At 35.3% G+C, this 26478-nt stretch overlaps 1 protein-coding gene across 3 annotated transcripts in view; it reads right to left on the reverse strand.

Annotated features, from left to right (window-relative positions):
• Positions 1 to 26478, reverse strand: part of LOC136030141 (formin-2-like) — a 230345-nt gene that overhangs the window by 139637 nt on the left and 64230 nt on the right. For all 3 annotated transcript variants that reach the window (XM_065708838.1, XM_065708837.1, XM_065708839.1), the window contains one exon: positions 13210 to 15494. In XM_065708838.1, coding sequence (XP_065564910.1) covers positions 13210 to 15494 — 2285 coding nt within the window. The remainder of the gene's footprint in view (positions 1 to 13209; positions 15495 to 26478) is intronic.

Here is a 26478-nt window from a genome sequence, read left to right on the forward strand (position 1 = left end):
AAAAACTAAAAAAAGTAAAAAACTAAAAAAGAACTATACATGACGTCATATTCAATTTGAAGTCAAAAAATAAAAAAAATGAAAAAAAGATAAAATCTATTGACGTCATGTTCGCAACGCGAAACCAGGCTTGCGGCTGATAGATAGTAAAAAAAGAAGGCGTGTCGCTGTATTACAATTCCCTGGATCTCCAGGGGATCTCTAGGCGTACCAATAATACTGTTGCGAAATATTAACCCACCAAAGCCTTGCAATGGCATGCGATTTGCCGTAAAAAACAAAACAAAAAAACAATGGAAAACGTAAAAGAGGCAACAATCTTGACAGGGCCTTCCGGGGGTGTGACTGTTCTTATTCCTTGCATTCCCATGATTCCGACGGATCTGCCTTTTCAATTCAAAAGGCTGCAATTCCAAATTCGATTAGCATTTGCAATCACCATCAACAAAGCTCAAGGGCAATCGTAAGAAAAATGCGATGTTGTAGTAGATCTACGCGTCGGAGCGCGGGCTCAGAGGAGGCGCCAAGTTCAAAGCTCTGTGCCAAAAGCTTCTCATCGGCAAGATAGGAGTTTTCATAACTGTATGTTGGTATCTAAGCTGTGATTTGGAGGCAACAGTACATCCAACATCCACCATTAAACAACAACCCTTTTCCATTGTAAAACCTAAGTGTAAATAATTGGCAATCTCTATTATTTACGGCCCTGTTCCCAGGAGCTGTGGGGGTCATATAATTCCTGGAGGCATATTTACTGGACCTTTCGAATATCTTGAGCTAAACGGTTATCATAAATTTTGATGGGATGTTTTGCAGGTTACTAAGGGTAGCCCTGGGAAGGAGGATCGAATCCCCTTTAATCACTTTTAATTAATGTAAAGTGCGCTAGAACTTCTAACTTTTAATCAAATGAGGCCCTTTTGGGTTTTATACGACCACCCCATCCATGCGGAGGGGATGGATGAAAAACAATAATAACACATTGAAGGTATAAGGCTCTTTGCTGGGGCACCGGTATTGGGATGCCTCTGAAAAAAAGGAACAAGGTGTCCCATTAAGAGATCTTTGAAGGATCAAAATGGAATTTACGAGCATAGTAATTAGTACATTTGGAAAAAGTGTTGTTCCCATCGAACGGCGTGTTCTTTTCTTAGAAATAAAATTAACCGAGAAAACAACAAATTTACCCGTAGTACTTTTGACATCCTCTTACACTCCTGATCTTCCCTTCTATTTCAGAAAATTGAAAACTTTTTTGTTTGAAAAAAGTGTTGGATTATTCACGCATCCAATAACATAACAATACTTAGAGTATAATGATGGGTATGAATCCATTTTGGAGGACAGATGGAAGTTTTCACTTAATGACAACCAAAATGGTCGTAAACAATTTTGTCGCCAGTTAAAGTACGATACCATATTACAATTCCAACCAAATTTCACCATAATCTATTCAGTTTGCAAATAAATCTTGTCAACAGTAGCAAACTACTGCCATTAGTATATATCGCGGTGGCCGAAAGATTTATGACATTGCGAAAAGCCTAGCTACAGTTATGGGTTTTTGAATTTCATGCGAGTCTGAAGGGTGAGAAAGTTCCACGGGGCTATTCAAGAAGAAACTAGCAAATCTGTGTTAGGTCGGTTTTTTTTTCGGTTTATCACGGTTGCAGCGGTAGCTGCATCGTAGTAAAGGGCGAACAATGGCCCAGAGTAACCAAAAGTCAAAAAATGTTTTGAAAAAACTGCCTAGTGAAAAAAAATTGCCATCTGACACTGATTTGAAATGGTAACTACTATTTCGGTTTATCTTAAAAGTGAAAGTTTACTGCGAAAAGAAACTTATTGTGATTTCGAAAAAAGCCTGAAACCCCTCAAAAATGGCGTCACATCAAAATGAAAAGCACACCATTGAAATCAGCATGGTCGAAAACTATGCACAGGGAAATTACAGTCCACCTCCTCAAATAACAAGGAAAATAACTGTATTGCATCGGTAGCACGGATCTGTCTCCTGTTGTTTTTTTTTTTCTTCTTCTTCTTTTTCAGGCCTAGGCCACATCTAGGTGTTTTTTTTTTATCAATTCTACCATTTGTAAAAGTGTGATATAGCACTGAAACAACACTTTTGGTGCCATTTCTTAAGTGTAAAAGCTCTGAAGTACAAAACAGGTACTATTATAATAGTTATGTTCCAAAACCCTTAACTGGAGGTTTACAAGAACCCCTCCCACACACTCCCCCTACCAACCCCTTTAGTAAGTCTTATAAATCGTTTACTCATCTATAAGCTACTGAAACATTAGTAGGCTACCACACCATCGTAGATAGATGTTTAATGGCTCAATTAAAAGCTATTGCTTGTATTTACTAGTTTTTTTTTATTTTTTTACAGACTCTACCATCTATTACGCTTCACAGATTTCAATGTTAACGAGTGTCTGGGGAGAATTTGCAATTAACTCTTTGTCGTGGTTGAAGAACTAGCTGCAACCTAGTACAGAGCAAACCACAGCTGATAGTAACTAAAAGTTAAAAAAAACGTTAAAACAGTCTTTTTTCTTCTTTTTTTTCCAGGCCTAGCGGGTTACTAGAACACTGTAGACAGATATTTAAGAGCTCATTAAAAAGCTGTTTATCATATTTACGTGGTTTATATAAATTCCACCATCCACAAGTGCCATATGGCATGAAAAAAAGGTAATTTTTATGCTGTTTCTCATAGGGTAGGGCTAGCGGGCTACCAGAATATCTTAGATAGATTATTCATAGCTCATATAAAAGGACTGCTCATACCTACGTTCTTCCTATAAATTCCATCATCTGCAAGTCAAATGGCACTAAAAACGGCACTTTTGGTGCCATGTCTCAAGTGGAAAAGCTGGGGCCAGTGGGCTACGAAAACTTTTTAGAGTGATGTTTAATGGTTCATTTGAAAACTTGCGCTCATATCTACGTACTTTTTATCAATTCTTCCATTCGTAAGTAAGATAGAGTACTGAAAACAACACTTTTGGCGCCACTTCTTAAGTGGAAAATCTTGTAAGTATAAAACGGTATCATTGTGATAATTATGGTCCAAAACCCTTAACTGGAGGTTTGCAAGAACATCTTCCGCAAGCTCCTCTTCCACGCCCCCTTAATAAACTATGCAATTAAAGTTCTACAAACGCCAATATATTAAATTACATTAGTAGAGGCGTGGTTCTGTTAGTACAACACTGAACTTCAACTTAGATTATCATGCGTTCCATTCCAGCTAGGATTTTTTTTTCAATCATGGTTTACCCCTTCTTATGATTACTTGTCAGATAATCTACTGTTTTGGCAAAAGTGATGTGCTCATTTTTAATGCATAACCTGAGAGGGCTCATTTTAAACCTATTACTCATATCTACGTGCTTTTTATCAATTGTACCGTCCATAAGTGTCATATAGCATTAAAAACGGCACTTTTGGTGCCAATTCTTAAGTGGAAGAGTTTGGAAACATAAAACATTTCCATTGCAATAATTATGGTCCAAAAACACCTTTTTCGGTCATTTCATTGTAAAAGGCACTTTTTTCATTTGAAAAAAAGGGGGAAAACAGCAAAAAGTGCACTTGTGGGAATGTGCTGTGAAGTCAAATTTATAAAAAGCGAATAGGTAAAAATATGAGCTTTTAAATGGGCCCTTAAATTGCTCTCTTTTGTTACAGTAGCCTTCTAGCTTCTGCTAGTCAGTAGGCAATTTATAAAGCCCTGTCTTCATTATGGCTTTGCCAGGCAAAGTCAGTCGAGTAAAAACAGCTTTTTGTTCATTGGAAAACAAACGATCCTGAAAAAGATGTATTGTTTTGTGAAGTATGTATAATAACTTGGTGTTACAGACTGAAACTAAGTTTTTCCGAGGGAGTAAAGAGCGAAGTTGAAACTTCAAACGGAGAAAAATTATTATTTCACTGCCTATCTAGTGAATTATTATTCACTGCCATAAAGATTCACATTATGTATCAATGATTTGATTTCAGGCCATTATTTTGATCGTGTTTAATTATATTTAGTATTCCCTTTGCTAGTTTTATTCCTAAAAATAAAACCGGCAAATGGCCGAAATTGTCTGAACTAAGTGGCTATATTTCATACGCTTAAAAAGACCCCTTCTTATTAGCTTTCCTATCTAATATATATCAATAAAACTAGTACAAATTAACCAACTAATTATGCTTCCGTATGTTTCTAGGATTATAGAAAACTAGCGCTTTGCTAAAAACACAAAATAATAGGAGTATTTGGTATAGCAAAAACAAACCAATTAAGGACACTTTTTTACAGAATAAAAATATCATCAATCCCATTTAGCAACAATCCATTTTAGGATTGTTGCTTTACTTTTATTTTTTTTTCGTTTAATTTGGTATCACTTCTGCACAATGGCTCAGTTCAATGACTGGCTCTCGTTTTGGTTCTGAAAAAGACATGTGATGATTAGTTTGTATACAAGTTCGAAGTAGAGCCATCTTGATAGTATTAGGATTATAGAGTAGCTTTAGAATTTGCATCATAGCTTGAAATTCGCTATTTTACAGAGAGAAATGACCGGATTTCCTGAGTCACGGCTCGAGTCACGACGTAGGCAATTATGCTCCTATAGCTGGCGAGACCAAAATGCTACCTGATAAATCCAGCCAATATTTCTGTAAGCTGTTCAATGGCTTTGCGGTTATCAAAAAAAAAAAAATTAATTTTATGCTTACGATTTAAAGATAATTTTAATTGTATACTAAAAGTTACTGATGTCACAACTGTTGTAAGACTATGAAAAGCTTTATAGATTAGTTTATTGTTGTCAGGCTACATACTCACCTTTGACTCCCAAATCAATATTCTTATATTTTATGCTTGACTTTTGTGTTTTCAGTAAAGCGCTAGTTTTCCATAATCCTAGAAACATACGGAAGCCTAATTAGTTGGTTAATTTGTACTAGTTTTATTGATATATATTAGATAGGAAAGCTAATAAGAAGGGGTCTTTTTAAGCGTATGAAATATAACCACTTAGTTCAGACAATTTCGGCCATTTGCCGGTTTTATTTTTAGGAATAAAACTAGCAAAGGGAATACTAAATATAATTAAACACGATCAAAATAATGGCCTGAAATCAAATCATTGATACATAATGTGAATCTTTTCGGGAGAAACGGAAACTTCCAAGTCATCAATTTCGGGAGGGGTAAAATCAGCAGTTGAAAACTTCTTAGATGTGGAGCTTTTCCTAGGTATAAATTTTTGAATTCATTTTTGAATCCATGGTTATATATGCCTTTATGATTAAAACAAACATATTCACATTTTATCAAGTCCAAAATTAAGTCCCTGCGTCTCTCTGGAAAAAAAATTAAAGTCAACACCCCTGGATCTGCCTTCTTTATATATATATGAGGAAGGGTCAAATGCAAGGGTCAAATGCAAGGGTCAAATGCAAGAGCCCAGGCTAGTCTAGGAGTGTGTTAACTCCACGTATATTTCTTTTTATTCCTGTAAACGACCGACCAAAGAGAGAGAAAGAGAGGGAGGGGGCAAGCAAGCAATTACATTATTCAAACTTTTTACTCTTCCCGTGCAATTGTCATTGCAGAACATCTTGCTGTCGCCTTTGTGACGACACGACCATCTAACATTTGTGATGATGTTGAAAACTATTGTTTTAACTATGAAAAGAAAAAAGGTGACCGTGAAGACGTGAAAAAAAAGAGAATTTGATTATTCTGTTTCACAGATCTTTGAAGCGAACATACATAGTAACACTGCTGGACGGCTCGAAACTCCACTAAGCAGTCCTTTAGCTTGGCCAAAGTCCGTCTTTGGCTAGTACTGTATGCTCACTTTTTCAGCATGCGATACTAGCTTAGAAGAAATACTGAAAAGAAATCTTCTTTTTATTCGTCAATTAAAAATTACGTACTTAGTAACTTCGTTGAGAAGTGAAGACATGGGAAACTTGGACACAACATGCATAGGGGCGAGGGCTCCTTAATTTCCCTGAGTTTTTGGGCACTTTACAAGAGCTCCCAAAGAAATCTTGCCTGATGGGGACATTTCCTGAGGCACTAAGTGGTTCCTACCTACGACAGATAATTGGTAGCTTCTTGCTTAATTGCCACTACAAATAACCTGGTTTTGGTGAAATTTAAAGTACGATTTTTTAAAATTAAATTAGTAAGAAGAAACTGCTTTTTCTAGAGGAAAAAATATGAGCGAAGCGGTAAGGCTTATTAAAGTGTTAAAGAAAAAGATAGCAATTCTACTACTGCTGCTTCTACTACTAACAATTTATTACATCACCAAACGACCTAAAATCAACGCAGCTGCCCATGCTCTTTCACTAATCAGATCTTTTCAAAGCGTCACTTGTTACTCTTTCCCATGCAGCTTCGGTGTCCCATATATCCTTCATGCATCATCCCACCCCTTTCGGGGACGACCGACCTACTTTTCGTTTAACATCACAGGGAGGACCGAAAAACGATAATTTAGGAATCTAACACCTTCATTCATAAAATGCCACCTAAGTACCTTCACCTTTCCTTCATTATACCGCCAAAAGATGGGATCAAACAGAGTTAAAGTACCAAACAGAGTTCGGTAAAGTAGTATTGTTGAATGTACCGTCATAAAAAAAAAGTGCGTAACTACCTATAGACAATTCCTCTGAAAAAAAATCAAGCATATCTTCCTCGAGATTTCAACGCACCAGCGTTTCAGAGCCATGCTTGAACCCTGTTCTAATCGTGGTTTCTATTATTCAAATATTAGTTCAAAGACTCATCGAAATTGTTGATAAAAACGTAACATTTAAGCGTAAAAGGTAAAAACAAAAGTGTATTCTGTGCTAATACATACGCAGGGGGGTCTCCAGCCCCCCCCGAAATCTTACGATTTTTCGTTATATTTCCATAATTTTCTTATATTTCTCACAGAATCAGGATTTGAAGGATTTTGGTCCTTCCGAAACAAATTACTGCGTACGTGCCTGATTCGTTGCCCTTAGAAGCATAAATATACTGTCCAGTTGCAACAAAAATTAATTATTTTCTGATACCAATTGCCTGCAAATAAAAAAAATTCTTGCTTATGGAAAATAAGAAAGGATTCAGCACATCTCACACTCGGATTTTTTTTTTTATTTATTCTTTTTTTGGCAATTGAGATTCGAATCCTGTATTCTGGTTTAAATTGTTCTCAATTTGAAAAGGAGCTGAGAGAACAAAATTTGCCTCTGACTCGAGCTAATTATATGTCTTTAATCAATGCTGATTTCTATACATTTACTTGCAAACTTTGTAGAATGAATCGTCACTGCGCAGGCTAGAAAGTCAGGTGTAAACTTATAATACACTATGATCGTAATTACTAGAAGACATAGGCCTATTAAAAATCTGTCTTTCCAAATGTGGAAAGCCACTGAAGATCAAGACAGGAACTTGGATAAGACCCCCCCCCCCGCGTTGTATGAACAATACTTTGGTACGGTTATGTCTGTGGTAGAAATAAGAAGACAAGCGAAAGCCTTCTGGTGGTTTAAAAACATTTTTTAATTTGTTTGAGCGACTAAACAATCATGAAATTTCTATTATTGGAGAAAGAAAGATGGTTTGAAGAATGAGGCACTCGTTTTGTCAAAGTTCTCAATGAGCCAAATTGCAAATCGCTACCGTTTGACAAAATTAACAAAAACTTGATGAAATCTCAATTTTTGTACTGTTAGAGAGGAAAATATTGATGGGTATTTGAAAAATATTTCTTCTAAAGGTGGGCCCTTTGAATTAAAACTACTCATTCACTTGTAATAAACATAATTTTAAGCAGTAATTCAGACCTGTTCAGCGTTTTTGAAATCACGTTTCGTTTACAGCTTTAATTTCAGTAAAAATTACATATTCAAAATTAGTGAAAACTGAAATTTTATCTGTTAATATATTTCCCCAGACTCCAAAATCTCACTTTACTAGATATCGACGAAAGGAAGCACCATAAACTAAATTAAATGCTTCAGAAATATTTTAGTGTTATTTTTGGGAAACCATATCGAGGAAAAATAAACCTTACAAACCTCCAATCAATATGTATTATCTATGTGCAATATTGGCAACGAAAAAAGAAAAAAAAGAATCAAATATTATACTCAGGTGTTCAATTATAGATCAAGAGATTTGTTCTTGCATACTTAGATTTATGCAGGATGGAATCCCAAACAGCTAACTAAATTACCTTGGCAATTACTTTGTACAATCTTAACTTAAACTTGAGGGGTTATGCAGTCTGCATACACCGAATACAAGCAAGCAGGAAGGGACAACCAGAGCCATAAATGTGGAGCAGAATGGAGGCTTGAGGGCATTAAAGACAGTAACGGGGACGAAACTTGAAGCACGCGGGGTACTTTATCAAAAATATACTTCACAACAACAAGTTCGCAACCCCTAGGTAAGATTACCTACTAAGGAAGATGAAAGTTTCTTATGATTTATAGGTGGGTGAGACACTACATTAGTGTTTTAACTGACTTTGAACGGACACGACGCTGTGACTTTATACGCTGTGCTTATTACTTGTATTTAGTTGGGAGTAATTGGACATGACTGTTCCATTAGAAAGAAAAATTGCTTTTGGTATAATTTTGACTATGGTAGTTCCTCTACGCTGTGTTCGTCTTTATACGCTGTGCTTATTACTTCTATTTAGTTGGGAGTAATTGGACATGACTGTTCCATTAGAAAGAAAAATTGCTTTTGGTATAATTTTGACCATGGTAGTTCCTCTAAGTTTGTCAGAATTTACTTCTAACTGTTCAAACGGATGGGTATCTGAAGAAGGTGTGGATCTTCAACGGGGAAGGACATTTTTTACAGAATGAAATCAGCTTAGAGAAAAAAGCAGAACTTAAGTGCACACAGTGGATAATTGAGGAAGGGACAGCTCTCTCATACCCAGGACTATCAACGGTTGTTTAAAGCTATAACACCACTCAATACAACCCGGGAAAACTTTTCAAATAAATATTTGTTTTTATATTTCATGTTCAGAGTCAATCTAAATATGTGGCCCTCTCGCCTTAGATCTTCACTCTTTACACCAAAGTTTAATTTTTACACATCAATGCTTTCAGAATAAGGACTCATAAGCATTTACTCTAAACAATAAAATGGGATTTTCCTAAATATGAGGAAGGTTGTCGCCCCAATCAATTCCCACTAAGGTTCAACCTTTAATCACAAAGTTTTGATATTACTAAAAACTGAATGCTTCCCATTCGAGACAACTGTTTCTACAACAAGAAGACACACATATTACACCCTTAAATATTTATTGAAATGAAGGGAGGTAGAGGTCAATGTAACCCCCATATTTATCTGAATGACCAACCACGGAAATTTGAACATTTTGCCCAAAATGATGCTATTAAAGCAGTATTCCTGCCCCACAGATAAAGATTCACTGCCCCCTTTACTATAGACGGAGTGCAACCATGGATTTGTCAGGTGCATTGGAATCACAATGTGATTTAATGCGAAGACAATGGGAAACATGACATCAGATTCAGTTTGGAAGGTGAAACTCTCCTAAACTTGCATTGTCCAGACCATTTTAGTCGCTTGGATAAAAAAAAAATGTCAGTAGAATAAATAAATTATTTGAGGTTGTGAGAGTTTAAGTGTGAGAATAGGTCGGCTGTGATAATTAAATGCGCGGCATATGTCATTCTGGCCAAAAATGAGTCATTTATGTGTCGTGTGTAAACGTAGCACGAGGAACTGAATGATGCAGCAAGAATTGTCCAATCTCGTACTGTTACAAAGAAAATTAGACATAGGTCATTAAGTGGGGTATGTTTCTTTTTTTTTAGGTCTTGATAATATTCAGAATGGCAGAAGAGGATTATCTGATGGAGCTATAACATGGGATCTGGCATTTGTCTCCTTTCTTTGTGAAGGAAAAGGAGACATACGGCATAAAATCAAGTAATTTTGAATTCGCTCGGAATGCTTGAATTTAATTTATACCACTGAAAAGAGCGTAAGAAACTGTTTTAGAATATGTCCCTTTACCTGCATTAGTCTGATTCTTTAGTGACCGGAGCCGACAAGCTTTATTCCGATTTTTTAGTCTGCTGAAAAGTTACAAAAATGGCGTTTGTCGGCGCATGTTTGATTATCACAGCAAGGTATGGAAATTAGGTTTTAATGCAACTATACTTTGCTTCTATCAAGAATCAATGAGGATGATGTTTGGTAATTACTGAGTTGGTAGCTTTACTTACCTAGGCAGCATTATTAACAAAAATACTGCAGTTAGTGAAAGTTTAAAACCTAGGATAACCACGGCGTAAGGAGATTTAATGGCCTAGGGTAATAGGTTGCCAAAACTATGCTAATTGGTGATCTATCAGGGGCTAAAGGAAAAGCAAGATTACCTCAAACTCAATGTAAAGAGGGCATATGAAAGGATTAAAAAAAAAAACTTAAATCAAAAACAAGAAGAATAATAGGGAATTGCTTTTCGTAAGACAGTGGAATTCTAATTTGAATGAATATTCTGGCCCTATGTCCAAGGACCGTCCTCAATAAAACATAAATATATAAAATAAAAAGACTTACAACAATATACAATCAATAAAATTAAAATGAAAAGTTTTTAAAACAGTCCTAGCATTCTTACTTCAACGAAATAAGTTGTATGTTGTTATAAGCCTTTTTTTTCTTTTGTATACTTATGTTTTGTTGAGGATGGGCTTTGGACATAGGGTCGAAATATTCATTCAAATTAGAATTCCACTGTCTTACGAAAAGAATTCCCTATTGTTCTTCTTGTTTTTGATGTTTGTGATGGAAAGGCAGTGTGGTCTTCGTCGCTATAAACATAAACTTCATTGGAAGAAGTAAAGAATTAAGCTTTGAACATTTTGGAATAGAGAAGGAGCTTCCGTAGCTGTGTTGGCCTCAACCGGCTTTGTACTGCGGCAAACTGTTAGAAATGCAATATATCTTTTACTTTCTTTTTTTATGGGCATTGGAACTTCAAATTTCGCTTAAATGACCCCTCACTCAATATTTTAAGACTTGTTTGATATAATAACCAAAATACAATAGCATCAGGCAAGAAAACAAACTCTTATCGGTAACCAGGCTTTGTTGAGGAAAACATGTACTTAGTATTTTCCCAGATAGGGGCTTAAAACCTGCGTTCTTAAGATGTAAAACATGTTGTTCATCGTCTCATTTTCCGCATAATCACACTTCTTTTGAGGATGTTTTCTCGTTTTTTCTAAAATTGAATTTTCTTTGGCTAACTGCCTTTTAAGTGTGAACTTAAAATCAATCTGCTTAAAACGTTTATAATCAGCAGGAAAGGCAGATTTATTTTGACATCGGTATTGCTATAAAAATCTCCTTCCTTAAAATTTCGGTTTCTATTGACAGGGTCAGGTTTAATTATCATTGGAACATACGTATTATCCCGACTAGAGTCAAAGGGTGAAGTTACGTAAATCATAATGAAATATACCTAAATATGATGAAAATATAATATTTTAGTAACAAAAATATGGAAACTACAACAGAGAATTATTAAAAGCAGGCTGCCCAGAACGTATTACGTTAAATACCTAACCAAACCAACACTATATATTAAATATTTAATTTAAATATACCTGCCTAGTAGTTTCTCTCACTCAGGCTAAGCTAATTATCTGAGAGTGCATACAGAAAAACCGGTTTTAAACAGATCAAACTTGCAATTTTCACCATTTTTTCTTATCCTCAGAGGTTGTACCATAGCCCATATCTCTCTCCCCTTCACTGAGATGAAAAGCATATTAACTTGATACTCTATTTTAGACTACAAATCTTTCTGCGACAAGAAAAGGTTAAATGTCAACACTCCTTTTACTGCATCTTTTGATGCTCTTTCCCAAAGCTAGGCTAGGAAAATGATTAGGTTACCAAAAAACTACTTGTTAAATGCTTACCAGTAGAATAGAATAGTAGAAATTCTGAAATTACTTTAAACACTCATAAATGCTTACTTACCTCAACAATTAAAGTAAATTAGGGTAAATATATGGCTGTCCATAGTATTAACTTACCAACAAAGTGAACATACCACACAATACCTTTTTTATGCTCTTTACGAATAAAATAATCGCATCTACCGCAAAATTCATATTTAAGTACATTTTGAGCTTTTAAAAATGACAAATTTTCAATTAAAGTATGAGTAATTGGTCGTTTTCTGACAAATTAATACTACATTTTCTCAGTGCCAAAATTATTTATAATAAGGTTAGGTTAGATTAGGTCACATCAAAAAGTGCTTAAATTTGAATTTGCGATAGAAGCGATATTCGTAAAGAGCATAAAAAAGGCATCGATTGGTATGCTTACGTTATTGGTAAGTCAATAATATGGACAGTCATATATTAATATTAACCTAAATTAGTTCACTCAACGGTAAATGTTTAGTTTCGTTCCAAGTGCTCTAAACTGGAAACTATGCTGCGAAGCGAGGTCTGTATTCTATATTTATTTAATAAGCCTCGTTCGAGTTTTTTTTTTTTTAGTTTTATCACTCTTAATTGAATAAATATAGTGTACAGACCTCGCTCCGCTGCCGGCGGAGCTCATGGACTAATACGCTTCGCTCTATAAGTATTGTTACCTGTAAGCATGCCCACTTTATGCATTTTTAGTCTCATTGGACTAAAATTACCCACTCAACCAACTTTAAATTTATCCACCCTTTGAGTAAAGGATATTTCTTCATTAATAGACTAGTATATCATTTCCAATGATGGGAGATCAGGAGTGATTTGACTTTCCTCCTCCACCCTCTATATTATTATGAGGGATGTCTGGAAAATATAATGGAAAATATCTGGAAAATATAAACCTAAAAGACCAGTATCGATGCTTCATGACGGCCGATTCCCTTTCTCATGAAAATGGACTCGCAATTATTCAATGTTGCGCACAAATTAGTAACTTACTTAACGTAAACAACTCTTTTGAATGGAGTTTATTTTTTTTAACAGCCTCCTGTTTCACCCATGCTTAAATGTCTACTATTGAAATGCGGCACCGCATGTCAGTTTACAACAAATCACGCAATTCTTAATTTAATGCTTAGTCACTATTTAAAAGTGTGAAAAGTTAGTTATCAAATAACTCACCAAATAGCTCCTCCTTTTTGCAAAGTTGTGTCGGGGAAGCACCAGCTCCTAGCTGTGCGCTAGAGGCTGGTTCCACTCTTCTGTGCCTCGATACTCCAAAATTGGAAGATATTTCCCGTCTACTAAATATCCCCATTCGGCTATTATTTCCAGCATCAGATATTATCCCTTGTTCATTAGCTGTCACTGAGATTTCTTTCACTTTCAGAGGTATATATTCACCAAAATGGCTTAAGCGTTCAGAAAAACTAGAGAGCCTGTATGAACTTTCAACTATCGGACAAGTTTCACGATTTTCCTCTTCGTCTTTCAAGAAGTGTTTCTCATTGTCACTATCATTATCCTCATACGTAAACACAGAATTTCTCCATACCCGCTTCAAACTCTGAATTGCATCGTGTTCTGTCGTGGTACTATGATCATAGCTGAAAGTTTTAGCCATCGTAGCTACGCTGGTGGACGAAGGACGAAATGGGAGGCGCATAGCATCACAAATGGAGTGCCTGACCCTTGACTCGTTTAATTGTTCGCCAAATAAGTGAATGCCTATTTTCAATAAGTAATGAAACTTGGCAAAAATTTTGGCTGGATAATTTAAACTTGAAAATTGGCAATGCTGGATTTGTAAGGCTTTAAAGATATAATCAAGATCTAAAATGATCAAACTGTTTCCTTGACGCGGTTTATAAACTAGTATTTTCTTGAATTTGCTGTTTAGAGACCCTAATTCAGAACAATCAAAAATAAAGCTGTTCAATGTTGTTGAAGTGGGTAATTCCAGTTGAACATTGTGGTTATTTTCAAACATTGTAGCTATGCCCCTTTTTTGGGGTATGAGAATTGAACTGAAATTTATTTCCGGAAATTTACTTCTAACATTCCACCTCATAATTTCAGAGTCTTTAGACTTTGTAACATCACCTTTGACAAATGAAATCCTATAATCTTTATAAAAATTAAAATTTGCCCCATCTTTGAAAACATCAAAAAATTTTAACTGACTAAAACATCTCCATTCTTTTATAAGATTTGGTAGGTTACAGACATAAACGAAAGGTGTAAGGAAGAATTGTTTCTCAGTTGAACTCAGGGTCCGAATTCTCTCCAAATTGTGGCATTGGGTGAAATCACTCATTCGGGGACAAAGTTTGTATTTTAATGTCAGAGAATTGCACTCTCTACAGGTGTCACCTTCAGAGATGAGCTCTTTCCCAAAGACATGGTTGACTAGTGTTGATGAACGTTTAAAAAAACCAGGAAAGTCATTGACAATATTTGTTCTTGAATCGAAATGATTTGTGGTTGAATTTGGAAATTCATTAAAATCTGTGAAAGGTTTTGGACTGATTAATCGAATGTATTCTCGATCTGACTGAGTACATAACTGCGGCTTAAACGTTCGAGCTTCGCAGTTCTCTCGACTTCGAGGTATCAGAAAATCTTGCATGTCTGAAGAGCTCCCTTCGAAATGGAGTATGTCAATATTTCTTGGAGTGGTAGCATAGTTTTCACCTTCATAAGCTGTAAAATCTAAATGTTTACAGAAAGAAGGAGTTGAATAAGAGTTTGAATCAAGAAACTGCTCTAAAGGTAAAATAGATACTGTAGAAGATGGCAAAACAGGATCTTCTTCGTTGTTTTCAGAATCCTCAGTAGCACCATCTTTTTCATCGAGACTCTTACAAGAGTTGAAACCAGAATAATGGAAATCAGCTTCATTATGGGGGGTTTTAAATTCGGATTTCGAAGGAAATTGACTTAAAGTATTTTTGAGTTTTGGAGGAATCTTGGAAGGAGTGGAAGCAGTCCTAGCTGTACACTTGGAGTTTCCAATTTGTTCTCTCAACGGAGTTTTCGAGCCCTTGCAAGAATCTAATGCTACTTTATTTGGTTTCGAAAACGCTTTATTAACATAAGCAGTTATCTTCTGAAACGCACCCTTTCTGGGTTCATTTGGCACCTTGTGAAAATGAGGCTTCCATTCAGCACTTAAGCGTTTATCAAATGCTATCTTCCCACGAGTATCATCCTCTCGGTGAGGTGAAAAAGGTCTCAAATGTGGAGACCGATATCTAGCATTTAAATTTGTATTAGCTTCAAATCTGCACTCATTTCGATCTAAAACGGGGAAAGAATAACGTCTACTGGAAGACTTAGAGGGACTATTGTTGAGAATTGGCTGACTTCGCCTTTGAACACTTGTTTTCCTCGGGGGAGAAATAGCATCACTGCGTGTCAAAGTCTTTCCTTTAGACCTCTCTGGAAGACTAGCGAGATTCGCCTGCCTAAAAAGATGAAGAAAGATTTGTTTGAGCTAATGTTTTCACAAAAGGCCAGAAATGAGTAAAACATAATTCGCCCAGGCATTATATTTAACCGACAGTTAAAAAAGTTTGACCATAAAAATTTCTCTTATATGACTTTCAGTTATTAAGAGGCCATTAGAACGTAAATTTTTAGTGGCTTTGAAACTTCACTGCTCTTAGTTGTAACTTTAAGCATACGTTAGCTTAATTACTTATGGCTCTTAACGCCATTTCAAACCATGGCCTTCTTTCTTTTGACACATAGCTGAATGCCGAAGAGTGATCTGAAATTTATAATTCTCAATATTTCGACAGAAAAAGTATTACTTGCCACAAAAATCTAAATGGTAAATATTTAATTTCTTTTCAGGAAAAAGGTTTAAAAAGTGTTCCAAGGATAGGCCCTACATCAACAAACCCATTAAGACATTAATTAGAAATAAACTAAAGCTATTTGGGGATGCTGAATTAAATGTTAACTAATTTGTTAGTCTGCTAGACCCTACTGCAAACATAAGGTTGGAGAATCGCCCAAAAATCAACAAAAAATTAGCATTAAGAGGTTAAAAAGGTGTTTGGCAAGATACTTAACCAGTCTAAATTCGACCTACAGGAACCCCCTGAAATTACCACCAATGGCTTTAACAGGTTCCTTGCTTCCATCGTCCAAAGCTTTCCAGTATCATCTCGTCAATTACTAGCTATTGATCTTCCCCGTTCTTTACCCTTTATTTCTCCTCTGAAGATCGATAGAAGAATTGGGAAACTAAGAAAAACAAGTGCCTGTCCTCTAAATTTGTCTGCTCCTCTTATTAGTGCCTTCAGTGGTTTCCTTTCAATGCCCTTGTCTGTCCTTTTCAATGAGATAACCGAGCCTGAGCATTTTGCACAAATATGGAAGCAGGGTTTCATAAACTGTTAAAAAAGAAAGATAGATAGCCTGGTTTTGATGGTGCGCACCCTATATCTCTCACTATATATCTATTTAGTGATACATATTTCTCCCTATATTTTCAAAATGGTGCAAAGAATTCCTCGAAGATTGGGTATAGGGACAAAGCCAACCTTTAACTGATCTGAGGCAATTTGAGGACCTCAAATCCACTCTAAACACCCATTACCTTGTACATCGTGTCAACGCCATTGGAAAAACTCTTTAAATGCCCAATGCTTATCTAAATTATATTTCGATCGAATTCCAAAAAACATTTTATTTTGTCAACGACAATATATTAGTTGAAAAACTGAAAAATCACGAAATTCGTAGTTAATTCTTTCCTGGTAAAATTGGTTGCCTCTTTCTCGTCAAATATATCAAAAGTAGTTAAATAACTGAATCATTATTCCGATCCTCTCCCGGTCCACAATGAAATAGCATGCATTTTCAAAGTGATAAATTAAACTAGGTATCCTTTTCCCAGACCACATTGCTACTGATGACGATCGCCACATATGTGATCGAAATATCCAGACTTTTTTCCCTGTTTCCTCTATCTAAATAAATGAACCTATTCTAATTTGAATTTTTTATTTGTTCGTCAATGAATTACCCCAAGTTACTCCTCAGGACCTCCTCCTTTACTCAGTTTCAATTAGCCGCCTGGCTAAGGAATTTCCTGACAGATGGAAATTCGTCGATGACCTAACGGTAGACAAAACTTGCTAAAGAAGTTTAATGAGCAACTCTGTGAGCATCCTCAACGGCATTGCGCAACATACTTCGGGAGTGGACATCAGAGTAAACCTTTCTTAGTCCATGACAATTCAAATTTGTTTCTTTAAATCCCCACCCAACTTTTTAATCTTATCCCTCCTCAAATTTCTGTGACCTCCTCCAACTTACTTGGCGTCAAAATCTCTTCAAGTTTAAAGTAGAGTACCCAGGACAAAAGTATCATATACAAAGCTAATGCATCTATGTCCCTGCTTAGGGTCCCACATAACTTTGGTATGTCTTTTTCACTTTTAAACTTACAAATTAACCTACGTAACGAACTTCTATAATCGTATATTTTTACAACACATATGGGGGGGGGGGTTTCGTCCCCACGTCAATACATCGCTACTTACACTAAAGCTCAAATTTTGTTCCAAATCTTTAACAATGAACCCTGGACCACAAAGACCGTTTAATTAGAATAAATAGCTCTTTTGAAATTACCAAAAATACTTTAGCGTAAAGAGCGAGGTATTGGGGAGGGAAAGAACACCCTAACATATGTAACAATTTCTGTTCGTTTTAAGTTTTAACGTTGCTCCTTACTTTCAGTTGAAAAAACTTGTTTTCTATTTAATTTATCATTGTTGTTTTAAATAATGCTGGAAATCCAGCGCCCTCTTCATGGAATTCTCTTCCCCCATAATAAATTCCTCCAAGGAAAGATCCTCTCATGAAACCCTCTCATTAAAACAAAATGACGATCCCAAAATTTTGATCTGGTGACTTAGGGAAAAAATAAGCATGAGAGGGGGCCTAGTTGCCCTCCAATTGTTTTGGTCACTTAAAAAGGGCACTAGAACTTTTAACTTCCATAAGAATGAGCACTCTCGCGACATTCTAGGACCACTGAGTCGATACGACCACCTCTGTTGAGAAAAAAAAAAAAAAAACAAATAAAAGTGCATCCATGATCTTTCTTTTGGCGGAAAATGCAAAATTCCACATATTTGCAGATAAGAGTTTGAAACCTCTACAGTAAGGTTCTCTGATACGCTGAATGTTGTGGTGTAATCTTCAATAAGATTCTACGACTTTTAGGGGGTATATCTTCCTTTTTTCGAAAATAAGGCAATTTTTCTCAGGCTTGTAACTTTTGATGGGTAAGACTAAACATGATGAAACTTACATATTTGAAATCAGCATAAAAATGAGATATGTTTTTTAGAGTTTCGGTTACTACTGATCCGTGTACTACGCTCCTTACTACAGTTCGTTACCACGAACTGTTTGATCAGGTGTATATTAAAAAAAAAACTACGAATTCCAAAAGACAAAATTATAACATTAAATTCTGTCCTCCAGCCATCATAAAGCTGGTACCTATATAAGAACTTTAATGACACTCAAAATAATAGCAAAACCCTTTTTTTTCTTCTTTGCTCTGTCGATAGACAGAAAAAAACTTTTCTTATTTGAAAATAAAAATACTTGTCAGTGATGATGATATCATGATAGCTGTTGAGCTTGACAGGTGGGCATTATTTTTAGAAGTTATGTTAATACTAAATATTCTTCTATTTTAAACACAAAGTCACTTGGCCGCTCCTCGGTTAGGATTTTGAATTTAACGTTGACTTGCACATGTTATTTTTCTTCTTAGCATTGACAAAATGTCGTCGTGGAAGATCAACCAGCCAAAAAACTTGGCAATTTATAGCAGTAGGTTTTATAATAATTTAAAGAATCGACGTTAAAAGAAATGTGTGGTTTGTCCAAGTAATTCACCAAACAAGATTTCAGTTCCCTGTGATACCTGCAGAAGAAATGAACCGGACGAAAGCGACTAAACTTTGAAAATACTTTCCAAGACAGCTTTCGGGCTAGTCATGTTGTTTTAGTGTTGAAAGTTTTTATTACGTTTTCTATTTCTTTATTTCCTATTTCATTAGTTATGTGCCTTTCAATTACGATTCTTAAATTAAATATAAGTAGTAAAGTTATTTTTAGTTTAAACCCAATTTGGATATTTTAAAATAGCTCTAATTTTCTATTAATCTTTGAAATTATTTCAAGTGGCTCATATGGCCCTTGAAGCCCAAGTGTCAGATTTTTCTGTGGTTCGTAGTTGATTGCAAAAACTGACATAATTGATTTTTTATCCTATTTAATTCTGCGTTCCTTCTGCTTTTATTAGATATCCTGCACTTTTCTCCTGGGAGTAATTTGTTGCTGCAAATGCGTTTTTCTACCAAATTAAATCACTTGTTCAAACGTATCCTGTTGGAGTATTGGAGCTGTTCATTTTATGCCATCTCTTCCAAAACTTACTTTGCAATGTTAATCTATAATATGAATAGCAGGGCAGAATGTAGGATCATCAAAAACAAATTGCAACCTTTAAAAGATAGGTTTTATTTGGCTGCAACCTTTTACAACCTACGACAGAACTTTTGCTCCTTGTGGCACCATTTTTCAGGGTGAAAAAAAAAACTATATACAAACACAACACTTGACATGGTTCTAAGAAGCAGAAAACACCTCGGCAAGAGTATCATCAGCTTCTTTCAGTGCTGTATATATGTCTGGAGCCGACTCCCTAAGGGTGCAATCGCAGCAAGTCTATATGTCGGATCCTTTGATAGGTGTTTGAAAGACTAACAATGAACTTGAAAAATACCAGAAACTGTCTCTGAAAATGTGCAAGCCAAAAAAGATACCTCAATTACTAGATTCAGTCACATCAGAACAGCAGGAACTACTAACTAACAACAGACACAACTATAACATTATAATACGCTAAAACAACTGCAAGAAACATGACGGAGATCCAATTATGCAAAAGAAGTCCAACATACCGGAATCCTGAACTGAAACATTATGGCTTAAACATATCAAGAACCGAATCAAAATATTTATAGTCTTTATGGATTTTTTGCACAAAATATGTGAGAAAAATTTCAACCAAGAAGTTAATTCGAAGAAAGTACTGTTTTGAAAAACAATAGTTACAGTATGCATGCACGGGTTTGCTTTAAAAAGTACCGTGGAGGGCCCTCTTGGCCTGTCTGGGGTTTTGAAGAGACCTAGAATGACTACTGACGTTTAAAACCTAATGACAGACTTATATGCCCATGAAAGTCTCAAAAACTTATTTGTGTTCACATTTTGGTTTTGTTTTACTTTTCTCTAAATATACTTTTCCTTCACCCAGCAAAAGATCGTCGTTCATTTACTGGATCGAGTTTGATGATTGGTTGGGTTTGAAAGATCAAATCGAATCCTGGTTAGCTAAAGAGACAGTTTGAATCCTTTTGCCATTTTACTAGCCACACAACAAAATTCTCCTACCAAGGAGAATTTTATGCCTGGAGCCTCAGCCAAGAAAAAATAAACTATTAACGCGGCTAGCCTTTAAAAGGTTAAGTGTATTCTGGAGTAATAGCAGTTCAAGCATTTGACATGAAAGTCTTGAACTGCAAGCGCTATCTAGCAAAAAAGAAAGATGCATTTAGAATGGATATGATTAGATCAACGTTTCAATGGGAAATCAACTAAAGTCACATCTAAGACTTTTTTTTAACCCTCCAATTAATAGCAAACAATTTTTATTAGGATTATGGAAACATAGTAAATTATAATAGTAAATTAGCAAAAATAACTTTCTAACAACTCGCGGAAACGTACCATTTGGGCAGGAAATTTAAAATCCACAAGCTGGGAAATAAACTTAATCAAAGAGCCTACGCAAGGACCTTAGCAATAAAAAAAAGTCCTTGATTTAACGCATAAAAATTAGGTAAATAATTCAGGTAAGTCAGAGCAAAAACATGCCATGACCCTTCCACTCAAGACTTCACACAGCTCTATTTGCCCTTGTTCTCGCTAGTGTTCCTTTTAAATTGTGGCTATAAGATTCTCCACTATGTTGAACTTGCTTCTCACTAGATGATTTAACCCAGCATTTTGTTTTTGAAATATTGAATGACATCCACCCCCATTTGTGGAAATCTTTGCATTCAAGCATCAGCGTTTCACAGCTAAAATACCAGATACATTCAATACAATTTTGAATTCTAGCCTTCCTCTTTAAGTCATATGTTCAGATACTGAGAGAGAGACAATCTACTTGTGATTCCTGTGTTACCAGGCACTGAGTAGCCTATTTTAATTAACTGTAATCATACTCCAGTGTTGAAGCCAGTGAAATAAAAAAAAAAAAAAATGAAAGAACCTTCCTTTGGTGTTGGTGGACCTCGCTGCTTATGAAAAACTTAAAAAATTTCCAGCGACCATTTGGGAGTTCAAGAGGACCTCAAGGCAGAAAAAATAATATGTCAATAATATGTTAAAAATAAGAAATATTACCAGTCATAAATTCTCTATCAATGCCATAAACATAGAAACTAGTCACCTTGCTTTGTTGTGTTATCTGGCTTTTTAATGCTGCGTTTAAAATTATCCAACAATTTTCTTCAATTGTGATTCAGTTTATTAGAGAAATTCTCTAACAATTTTAGCTGACAGTCTATGTTTAGACAGCCAGATCACAATTGTTGAGAAGATTCTTAGCAAATAGTTTTTATTTCGAAGGTGGAAAGAAGCTTCTAGCAACTAAACTGCCCCGAAGTCACATTTAAGGGTGTCAGCAACTTAACTAGTTTCTTTTTTCTGTTTAAAAAAAATAAAATTCCAATGTAATAGTCAATAGGGTTTAACAGGGACTCCTAAAATCAAACTCGAGTCTTGATCAGTCTCGTGTAAAACTCGTTTTTTTATATTTCTTACAACACTATTAAAGAATTGTTATTTCGTACATTAATATTTGCCTATAAGGATATCCAAGTATCCTAAGAGTATGTGAATATATTGCACTAGTGAGGAAAAAACGGTAGAATAAATGCTTACTTTTCTATTAAATGTATGTTGTAAATGGATACAGCCTATTTCAATAGGTTAGTACTGTTTACAACTGTTCTTGAAATAATTTTGAAGAAAGAGAAGGGCGTCAATAATAAAACGTAGTGTCTTTTGATGTAGTTTTATATCCCCCTCAACATGCTTTGAAAGATTCGACTTAATACCCTCAGTCGTTTATTAGATATTAAATATCTGCCATTTTGACAATCTAGACGCACATAGTGTCTTTTGGTTACCTCAACATGCCATAAAATTTTTAAATTAATATCCTTGGTCTTTCCTGAACTATTGCAGATGCACCTTTTTGACAGTCTGCATGCACAATCTCTCTTCTGATTTGTTTCGATACCCCCCAACAATCCTTTAAAGTTTCACCTTAATGCCTGTAGCCGTTTCGGAGACCCAGGATCAAAAATTACCCATTTATAGTTATAAAGCCTATCTGAAAACAACGGCACCTTACATAATTTACAACCTTTGTCCCAGACGTTGTAGGGGGTCATGCCATCCCTAGAGGCATAGTGATTGGACCTTTCGACGATTTTGAACAAAAAGGCAATATCAAAACTTGACAAGATTTCCTTAGGGTTGAGTGGGCAGGTAACTAAAAACTGCGAGGGAGGGACTGCTTCCCTGTTGCTATGTAACTAGACATTTATTATTAATTTATAATAAGTATTAGACCTTATTTCCACCTGTGCCTCCAAAGACACTTAGTGTACTAAGAAGAAACCGCCAGTCATTCTTCTGATTTGGGCATGTGATGATATCCTCCCTTGAGGCTAAAAGGGATATTTTTAATTTGACTCTACGACGAGATCCTTGTGGTTTACAATATGGTGTTGGATATCGGACTCTGTGTGCGTTGCACTCACGTCTTGCTTTGAAGACAAATATAAAGAGTAGGATATCTTCTGAAATTTTGCGGTATTACTAAAGGAGATCATTCTCAGTCGATAAACAACAAAAATGAAGTAATATTACAATAAATCCCCAGATCAGTCGATAAAACTGACAAGACAGTCGGCAAAATCTATTGTTCCCCTCCCAACATTTTGGCTAGTGACAACTCTAGTTAGTACCAAACCAAGTCCATGGCAAACAGTTACTTGTATTTCTTAGTTCCAGAATGTTGTCTCCCTTCATTTCCATCATGGGGCAACTCTTCTAAAGTTGCCACTAATTTCATATTTCCAAATTATTTTCTTTAGACTCTATCTTACTCTGCCATGATAACTTAACCCTACAAAACACGAATTAAAATGAATAGAAATGTAACAACTAATACCATAGGATATTCTACACCATATATTCTGTCTATATTTTGGAATATTCCAATATGGTTTCTTCATTATTTTTATTTGTTACGCTTTTTTTCGCTACTTAATATTGCATATAGGGGGGGGGAGAATTTTCGACGGGGGAGGAAATTTCCGGGAGGGGATTTTTCGAGGGAAAGTTTCAGCGGGTAAAAGCTTCCGGGGGGAGTTTTATATAGAGAGGGAATTTCATGGGGGTAGATTTTGTGGGGGAATACACCTTGCACCCAAAAGACGCTATGTGCATCCAAATGGTCAAAAGGTCGTATCTGCAATATATTTGGGACGGCTAATGGTTTTAAGTTATAACTTTCAGTGTATGTTGAAAAAAATGCTGAAATAAATAAAAAAACCCTATGTGCATTCAAGGTTGTCAGAAGGGTTTATCTGCCATATCTTAGAAAAGCCTAAGGGAGTTAGTTTGAAACTTTTAGGGCATGTTGATGGGGATGGTCATTAGCATTTTATATACTCAGGGTTGTAAAGTGATAGTGGTCAGAATGGCTTCAACCCTAAAAAAGCCAAGGATTAAGTAGCTTTTTAATCAATTTATTTTAACAATATTCCACATAATTATCCATATAAAGTTCTGTAGTATAACTATTATGAAAATATATTGTAAAGCTGTGATTAATATATAAATGGCAAACCAAAATTTTCATTCTTAAAGAAAAAAACGGACAAAGCTATGCAAACATTCGCTTTATCAACCAGTAAGAAAACCATGCCAATTAAGAAAGAACAGAAATTAGTTTAAAAAAAAGTTTTTCCAAATCAGAAGTTATTTTGTAAGAGCTACATTAAACCTCAGACGAGTGAAAATTAAGTCAAATAGTAATTCAAGTGTAAAATGAAGATAAATTACTATCGATAAATATGTGACGCCAAAAACAAACAGATATAACAAAAAAAAAATAATAAAGATAAACTTAAAACGAACAGAGACTACCCCAAACAGGAGCAGAGTTAACTCCACCCATGTCTTATAAAGGCCAGAACGTCATTTTTGCTTTGCTGAAAGCAAATTACATTTTAAACGTTTTATATTTTATAACGTTAGCAAATAGAACATTGTCAAGACTTCCAGAAATCAACATCATTACTCATTAAACTGTCAATCTATATTCATTTAATTCTTTTCAGTAATCTTGGTTATTATGGTAGCAATATTTTGCGCTAATATTATGACAATAAAACCCACTATTTGACATAAAAATTGTTTTTAGCAAAGCGCAAACGAAATTGTGGTCCATAGAGAGCGTTAACCCTTCTCCTGTTTGGGATGATTTCTGTCCTTTCACAGTTTGACTTGACTATTCATTGTAATTTTTGTTCATTTCCGGCCTAATTTATTTATTGATAGTTATTTATGTTCGTTTTCATATTGAATTACTATTGGACGAGGTTTCTACTCGTGTTTGGTTTAATGTAGCTCTTTGCCTATCTTTGAAAAACTTTTTTGTGAAAAAAAAATTGTTTTAAATTAATAATAATGAATAGTTTCAAAACGTTTGCATTCGATTTTCTAGCGCTTAAAAATCTTTGTAATCGTTTTGATTCTTATTTAAAATAGAAACTCGTTTTCGGAGTTTTTCAATTTCAAGTTTCTAAAAACTTTTTCAACTCTAAATAATTAATTTTTAGGAAAGATTAGAGCTCAATTTTCATTTATTCAGCAACGAATTTACAACAAATAAAAACTTCAAAATATTCTCCCCCGTAAAGATCTATGGCCAGGAAAGAACAGAGGAGCAAAAGAAGCAAAAGAAATATAGAAAAAAGAAACAAAATAAAAAAACTAAAAACAAAATCCAATCTTCTACTTCAAAAACCCCAAAAAGCAGTCCACGATCTCAAACCAAAAAATCAATTAAACGGCAATGATTAATGCTCAAACAAATACCCACATCCAGTCCGAAGACATCAACTCAAGGGGAGACAAACAAAAAGAAGCTCAATTATTAACTAATTATTCTTTGACATTCTTTTTTAAGATATCTAACGAGTGTCAGTTTCTTACAGACTATGTGCAGACTGTGGACGTGTGCTCCAGATTACATTACAAGCTATTAGGGGTTTGAGTCAGACTGCAATGATGGAGAATGTGGAATCTATAAGTTGTTGGAAGTGCAGAGATGATAAGATAACTGATCAAAAATAAAAGATATAGTATTACATAGGGTTGCCGAAAGATGCCTATGTAATTCTAGAAAAGGGAAAGAATAAAGAGATTTCAAATCAAGCAATGTTTGAATGAAGAACGGTTAGTTTCCAGAACAATACTTCTTGCTTTGTCGTTAAGTTTCAAAAGCGGCTTCAGAGACGAGAGAAAGGTTGAGATCCAAATAACAAGTCAATATGGAAGATAGGACTGAACTCGGTTGTACAAAAGCATTCTAAGAACCGACCCCTTAAACACATGCTTTAGCTTTTAAGGCCCATGAATTGAACAAAACAAGCTTTAGCTTTATTTGAAGAACCTCTTGATATATTTATTTCATTTAAGTCAGAGCATGCCTTTCAGACTCTTGAGAAAATGAGAAAGTATGACTTTTAAACATTTATAGCGATATAGTTCACATCAGACTCTTGGATAATTCTTTCAAAAAAGGCTGGCATCTTTGAACAAACATCAGATTCAGTTCTAACGCCTGTGCAAAGAGTGCTGTCATCAGCAAAAGCAATAAATGCATCCAGAAAAGATAAGCTCTTGTCACAGTCAGTGGTAGATGCTGGTTGATAAAGACGACAGCAAATCTCAGGTTTAATTTTTTTAACCGCATTAACACGGTCATCAACATAAATTAAAAGGAGCATTGTTCCAATAACATATTCTTTCAGAAAACCAAGCTCTATGGGTTATGAAAAAGCGGATCAGCCGAGATAACTCGACCAGATAGCTATGAAAGAAAAGAATGAACACAAGCTCTGATACCAATATGGAACAGTTTTCGAAGAAGAATCTTGAGCCAATCGCTTTTTGCACATCAAGAAATAGAGCAGTAGGTATCCGAGCAGAGTCTGGAGGTGACTGTAAATAATTGGCGAGAACTACATATGCATACTC

The sequence above is a fragment of the Artemia franciscana genome, chromosome 8 (genome assembly GCF_032884065.1).
Source record: "Artemia franciscana chromosome 8, ASM3288406v1, whole genome shotgun sequence".
NCBI classification, from domain to species: Eukaryota; Metazoa; Arthropoda; class Branchiopoda; order Anostraca; family Artemiidae; genus Artemia; species Artemia franciscana.